We start from the raw sequence: 7,520 nt of genomic DNA, 5'->3' as shown, positions 1-7,520 counted from the left end.
TTTTTTTTTTTTTATCTCAATGAGACTCACCTGGTAAAAGAAAACGTTACATTCATATATACATTACCAACAGCTTCCCCCACCTTTCTGCAGGTTTGAGGTAGAGAGGGTGACAGCATCAATTTCCTGTAGGTTTAATCTGATAATCCAGTGTCGACTCTCCTGCCACAATGCTGCCCCCCTCAGGAACAAGTATGTAAACGAAGTTTTGGGACTGACTTTTTTCTTGTGTAGTAGAGACATTTTGTTTTGTACATAAAAATAAATATATTTTGATGAGTGTCAATAGGTTCTCCATTTGGTCTGACTCTATGAAATTTTGTCGTGGCCCATTCACACACAACTAAATAGCCAAACAAGAAATCTAAACTTTAAACATTTTAGGTCGATTTTAAGCATTTTTGACTCTTGTGCAACAAGTTTTTTTTAATTTTTTTGTTAATTTTTTTTTTGTCTCATTTATTGTTTTTACTGGTATATTTTTCCTGGCGTATTCATATAACATCTGCATGTGTAGAACATCTTTGTCATTTATGTAAATAAGGGAAAAATTCAGTCAAACAACAAAAATATATAATTTGCATTGTTTAGTTTTACTCAGCTTCTTTAAGTAAAATGTCTGTTAAGAACTGCACATTGTTCATTTTATTTATTTATTTTTATCCAATTGTAACTGATTTCTCCTGTGGCAAAAAAAGGTTAATTACTAGCTCAATCTCAGTAATTATGGAAGAAAAACTTCTAACATTTTGTGTATTAAAAACATTTTTTTACTCGATGATGCCATCCGCTGTCTCCTGTAGTGTGTTGGGGAAGCTGCTCATTAGCACCTATAGGAAGTGGTTTCATAGGCTCTAAAGAAAGACCAGCTTAGTTTCTGATAACAGATTTTTATCGCAAGGCCTCTAACTATTTTTAAGACAAGAGCCTGACGTTTAAAGTCAGTCAAAGCTGTAGGTTGCCATATATGGATATATGTACTGGTAGAGGTTACTGCTAATAATAAAATGTTGTGAATAACATCTCCGTGCCCAGGCATGAAACTGTTGCAGAACTAAAGAGCTCATTCAGTGACTGCTGCATCCTTGGTGCACAAAAGAGCTTTACTGTATTCGTAGTTCCTCCGAGCAGCTGTTAAACTTTATAACCATCTCTTTATTCTAAAGTCTTTACATTGCTGCTGTTATAATTTTTCCATTTTTTTGTAAATAGTATGTTGTTGTTTGCTTATGCAGAAATGTACATGCACATTTTATATTTTTTATTTCCCTACACAACTGTGCATTTCTTTGAATCTGATTATGCTGTTAATGAAACTTGTACAGTATAACTTCATGCTGTAAGTTTGCTCTTTTTGTACAGCTTGATTTTTACTTTCTGTTTGAATGTTTCCTTTATCTTTGTGTGAAACTACATGCTTTAACTTGTTACTTTAAAGGTTATTTTTAATTCTACACTAATATTTGTGTTGAAGTTCTGTGTAGATCTTACTTCTGATATGAGTGTTTATACTGTGCACTGGCCCAACTCAACCACCTCCTTTTTTCCCTGCTTCCTCAGTTCATAACTCATATTAAATTATCTTTAATATATTATACTAGAGCATCAACAACTGCATAATGTTTTATCCGTAATTTATATTAGAAAAACTATTTCCTAGTGCTCATACACCATGTCATGTAAAATGAGACAGAAAAACCCCATTAAAATTTAAATGTAAGTTATAAAGGATAATCTTGCATTTTAAGGAAGATAACTTGTTTACGCATATATAGACATGACAATACATATTTAAAGAATATAAATATTTAATGATTTAAATATACTCTAAAAAACTAAAAATAAACAATATAACTTCAGTAATGAAAACTAGAAGGGGGAACAAAAAATAATTTCACATAAATTGGAAGATCCTTATAATATGTATTTATGAATATGTATTTATGATTAGTCTTATTCTCATGCTAAGACAATTACTATGTCTGTATTTTTAACAATTGTATCTTCTCCAGGAAACATACACCCCCTGTTCTTATTGTGTCTAACACAGTAATGATATGAATATAGTTTCAGCATGTAGCATCCAATTGACACTAATCCCTGACCACAACATGTCAGTGCGGTCGTTGAACAATAACATTATACTATGCTGATGCACTGGTTTTTTGCATGCACATATAAATTTGATCATCGTCCATGGGTTCAGCCTTTTTTCTTGTGTTCCTATGAAGAAAAGGAAAACTTAGTTGTTACAAAAGTACATCCTACTTCATGTAATTGGGCCTGGAAAGCATAAAATAAACAAAATGTAACTTACCAAACGTGGTACAAGTAGATCATAGAGAAAAGATGCACACTGAGTGAAACCCCAGCAACGACCCAGGGAAGAGCTCCACCGCCACACGCACAGTGTTTCACATGATTAACTGTAAAATACAGAAATACTGGTGAATTGGGGTTTCTGTGGAGCACAGTTTGAATTAAACATGTCTCACGAATTAAGGAAGCATATAAATTTGACTTACTTACAGTTCACTTTAACATGAATTTCTTCTGTCATGCTGTCATCCTGATAAGTCGCTGTACACATGTAACGTCCAGCATCTTCTACGGTTACATTCATGACTGAAAAAGAGACATGTGCACTTTCCTGCAGGTAGACGACTGTGCTGTTATCGACTTTGCTGAAAATATTGTCCTGGCAATGTGCTTTTGCTCCAGATTTAGTCCATTTAATAACTGATGGAGGAACACTGTCCACACTGCAGGTCAGATTCAGATCGTCTCCCTCCATGACTGTCGTTCTGCCAGAGATCTGAGGTTTTCTAACATCTGTGGAGCACAGATTAAAGAAAAGGGTTAAACACTCTGTAATGAATGAACAAAACATGTGAGGCTGAAACTTAGATAATTGTATAAAACTGCTTGAGAAACAGTGATTCTACACACATTTCACTGTTACATTAATTTCTTCTCTCAGAGTGTAGTTCGGGTATTTTGCTGTGCAGATGTAAAGTCCAGCATCTTTTGCTGTCACATTAGTGATGGAAAACAAGAAAATTGTACTCGTGTCCTGATGACAGATTTCATGGCGGCCATGCACTTTGGTTAGATTGTGGCTCTGGTGTTCAGCTTGTTTTGTAGATTTACTCCAGCCAATAACAGTGGGAGGAAAACTGTCTACACTGCAGGTCAGATTCAGATCATCTCCCTCTCTAACTGTTGCTCTGCCAGAAATCTGAGGTTTTCTTAAATCTGTAAAACAAAATTAAACAAAAATATTTTAGCTCTGAGTAAAGCAAACACAACAAGAACATATCAAAAGAACATTGGCCTAATTACCGACCAGTATATAATTCATTAAAAATGCCTTGAAGAGTCTAATCTCAAAGGCATTTTGTTTAGATTTAGTTATCTAAACAAAAATATTTTTTCAGGATGATAATCAGATATTTTGCTGCACAAATGAAAGCCTTAGAAACGTTTGCCGTCACATTAGAAATACTAAATAAAATACTCCATTGGTAATTGAAGAAGGGAAACTGTCAAAACTACAGATCACATTCAGAATCTCCCTATCCCCTTAATAGAATTCCCAGTTATTTGAATTTCCTTCCCATCTATGAGATATAAATAATAAATGATATAAAAAAATAAGCATAATATAAAAGAGGGGCATGTCTGAGCAAATGTTGCTAAGTTTTAATTAAAAAGCATCTTCAATAAGAGTTAAAAGATAATAAGGTACTCACATGTCACATTCAGAGTCACAGTCTCTTCTGTAGTTATGCCGCCTGTGAAGCTGACCTTACAGGTTATACTGGTGTTGTGGTGATCAGCTGAATAGTTAAAGGTCAGAGTTGAGACGTGTCTCTGTGTGAAAGCAGTCAGATTCTCAGTTTTTAAAGCAGTTGTGTTTCCTATGATGTGAGAGTCTTTCTCTCCTTTTCCTCTCCACATCCAGGTGATGTTAGGAGGAGACCCAGAGCAGAGACCAGGAGCAGTGCAGGTCAGAGTGACCTGCTGTCCCTCAGTCAGTGGAGGAATCATCACTGAGGGCTTTTGGCTCAGACCTGATGGAAACAGATCACTGAATTAATCATCAAAAAATAGTATCAGTGTGATCTGGACAAGACAGATTGACTAAATATTTCCTTTATTTTGTAATACAAGATGAAATGGCAGTTTTGTCAACAATAAAGTTTCAACAATCTGACAATAATAAAAATGATAAAATCATTAATTTGCTTCATTAAGTCTAGTAATCTGATGTGGTAATTGTATACTGGAATTTTTCCTACCTGTTAAGGAGAGATTTGCTTTTGCAAGATATGTATATGCATCTTTTGTTTCTTTTCCCTCAACTCGGAGCTGATACCATCCAGAATCAGATTTCTTAAGATCGTTGATCATGATGCTGCAGTTCTTCTGAGTCATGTTCAGGTTCAGCAGTGACATGCGACCTTCGTACTCAGGCTGAATGTTTTCTTTGTTTTTGCCAGAGTGAAATACAGGGTCAGAATTGTCACATTTGGCCTCAAGTGGTTCACATTTATACCAAATAATATATTCGGGTGCAAAGAGAGATGTGAAAGCACATGGTATCACAGCACAGAGTCCAACTTCTGCTTTTATTTCGCCCTCATTGAAAGTAACACAAAAACCTTCATGTTGACAGAACTTTTCCCTTTGCAATGCATCTGTTAGTAAGAAAAACAAGTAATTTTTTTTTTTATTATTTCAAACAAATGAAAAGAGATCAAAATAATGATAGTTTATCCCTAATAAAAGCTAATTGTTAGTCATCGTCTATATAAACAACATGGTGATTAAAAGACATTTTCAAATACTAATTATTACATATTTTTATTTTAATGTCTGCACATAATACAAAAAACTGTATTTATTTGCACATTTGTGAAAGCAATAATAACCTTTTAAGGATTTCCAATGAATATTATAACAAGCAAAGATACATTCAGCATATTTGCTTTTAGTATTGATTTATGTTTACAAATGACAGGATTCATACATTACCAATGAACGTAGGGAAAGACGTGGTTAACCAGATGAAAACAAGCGTCCCAGATTTGAAGCTTGACATATTCAGTCCATTCCAAACAGGTAAGAAACTTTTACACAGGAGTTTCAGAAAAATACTGAAACTGAATCAAAACAAAGTTCAGACATAATGTTGATTTTCGTATAGAATTTCCAAACTGGATTTTATTTACTGACAGCATAACTACTTTGAAGAATGTTTAAGATAAATCTTGCTTGTTAGTCAATTGTGACTTTTCAGTAAACACGAATGCATATAAATATGAATATTTATATTTGTAATCATTATATTGTTAACTTCATTTCATTCAGCAAGAAAGTACTGTTTATCAGTCTATAATGTGGGGTAAAGCTTTGCATTAATCAAAGTTTTATTTACCTCTGTTTCATCTTCAGTTAATCTCTTCAATGAAGGTGAAACTCCTTTCTTGTCTTCTTTCTATAGCTCTTCCTGTTTCTGTACCGTTAAGAATGGGGAAGTTGGTTTGGACGTATGTTGAAGCTTTGCTTTTTTATCTGTGGCTAAGGCTACTTAGCAACTTTCATAACGTTGTTTTAATGCCTTTAATTCACAGACATTGTTGAACTTAGTGGTCTACCATTTGCATTTAGCGTCTTATTTGAGGTAAAATAAAATAGAAAAAAATATATTTGATTTCAATTGCCCAACCTAAGAGAGGAAAAGAGCAAAGGAACCACAAATAAATTAGCAAACTGTAGAGGAATTTTATTCTATAAACTTATGGAAAGTGTTCACATCTATGGCCAACGGCTTTCTCACTTGAATGTGTGCACTCTTTATCTAAAATGTTTGTTCCTTCCTTTAAGGAAGGTTAAGGAGGTCATATTAGAGGAAGTGTGTGTGTTTTTTTTCTTTCTGCAAGAAAGAAGATGTGTATGTGTGCAACTCCACTCTGTGTCTTCAAAGCAGAGCAGATCCCAGTGGGGTGATGGTCTGTTTTCCGTACTGGCGAGAAATAAACTGACCAACCATAGATCTCTTTCATCCATCTTTATTTAATGAAGAACTGCACTCCAGAAAAACAAACCTATGCAATGCATCATTCTTGTTATATTATATATCTTATTCTTATCTAGAGACCGTTACTATTTCTTTGTATTTTGCAATTGTGGATCAAATAATTTTTTTTTATTTTCTAGAAAACATAAATCCACTCCTCTTTTGCATGTAAAATACTAAAATTGATTTAAAATATACATATGGTTTTCTTTATGTAAGATCCAAGTGAGAGCGATCTCTGGAGACATGTTAGCGTGGTCGATGGACATATTTTGCTGCTGTATCATGTTCAGTGAGTTTTGGTTTTTTTCTTGTTTTGCTTTGAAGAAAAGAAACACGTTATTTCAACTGTATAGCCCATAAACTATAATTTGGCCTGAAAAGCATGAAATAAACATCATGTAACTTACCGAAAGTAACAAATGTAGATCATACATAAAACATGCACACTGAGTGAAACACCAGCAATGACCCAGGAAAGAACTTCCGAAACAGAAACATGTTTCTCATGAGCTGTAAAATGACAGAAATACATGTGAATTCTGGTTTCTGTGGAGCAGAGTTTGAATGAAGGGTTTGAATACTTAGCTTAAAAGCTTAAAAAGTTGATTTGAAATGAACTCAAACGTAATTTTAAATGTAATGTTTTGTTTTGATATCCGAATCTGCCCAAACATTACAAAATTATACATAAAGCACACTGTTTCTGATCTAGAAAGAGGAAATTAACATGCCAGACACGAGGACGTTGTACCTTCTTCTGACAGCTCTCGATGCACCATTAGGTTTTCTTTGACTTCCCAATTTTCATTGCTGCTAAATCATTCAACACTGATGTTGCCAGGGTTTCTAAGAGAAATTGTTGCTGTTGACAGTGTAGTTTGACACCATGTTGACAACAGTGTTCCTCTTGTGTGGCAGAGTACTCTGTCGTCAACATAATAGTGGCCATGTGATGGTGGGTGAAGGAAACCCCTCACTGATGCATACACAGGTTAACATATGTTGCACACACCCAGAGCCTTTCAGGATTTTTGCCAACACTGTAAGCAGATGTGTTTGTAACTTATCTTATAGCAGTGGTATAGATATTTTACACTTCATATTTATAAAATTGAAAAAAACATTGAATCTCACTAAGATAAAGAACATACTTACAGCTTACGTTCAGAGAAACTGACTCTTCTCTGGTTATGTTACCAGGGAAGCTGACCTTACAGATTACATTGGTGTTGTTGTGCTTAGCTGAAGGGTTAAAGGACAGAGTTGAACTGTGTCTCTGTGTGACAGCAGTCAGATTCTCTGTTTTTAAAGCAGTGATGTTTCCTTTGATGAAAGAGTCGTTCTCTCCTTTTCCTCTCCACATCCAGGTGATGTTAGGAGGAGACCCAGAGCAGAGACCAGGAGCAGTGCAGGTCAGAGTGACCTGCTGTCCCTC

The 7,520-nt window shown here is 34.7% G+C and overlaps 2 protein-coding genes across 2 annotated transcripts in view; both read right to left on the bottom strand.

Annotated features, from left to right (window-relative positions):
* The window catches only part of LOC106960133 (hemicentin-1-like), a 59,930-nt gene that overhangs the window by 22,853 nt on the left and 29,557 nt on the right, over nt 1-7,520 (bottom strand). The window contains exons 4-6 of the mRNA XM_015053084.1: nt 3,753-4,073; nt 2,950-3,255; nt 2,530-2,832 (exon numbers count right to left, since the gene is read on the bottom strand). Of these exons, the coding sequence (XP_014908570.1) occupies nt 2,530-2,832; nt 2,950-3,255; nt 3,753-4,073 (930 nt within the window). The remainder of the gene's footprint in view (nt 1-2,529; nt 2,833-2,949; nt 3,256-3,752; nt 4,074-7,520) is intronic.
* Nucleotides 6,228-7,520, bottom strand: part of LOC106960358 (sialic acid-binding Ig-like lectin 6) — a 21,869-nt gene continuing 20,576 nt past the window's right edge. The window contains exon 7 of the transcript XR_001427545.1: nt 6,228-6,360. The gene's annotated coding sequence lies outside the window, so the exon portion shown is untranslated. The remainder of the gene's footprint in view (nt 6,361-7,520) is intronic.

Source organism: Poecilia latipinna, unplaced genomic scaffold (genome assembly GCF_001443285.1).
Source record: "Poecilia latipinna isolate Pla-1442-1.1 unplaced genomic scaffold, P_latipinna-1.0 Scaffold54, whole genome shotgun sequence".
In the NCBI taxonomy this organism is placed as follows: domain Eukaryota; kingdom Metazoa; phylum Chordata; class Actinopteri; order Cyprinodontiformes; family Poeciliidae; genus Poecilia; species Poecilia latipinna.
Note: the sequence above shows the minus strand (reverse complement) of the source record. Positions and strands in the feature narration are given on the sequence as shown.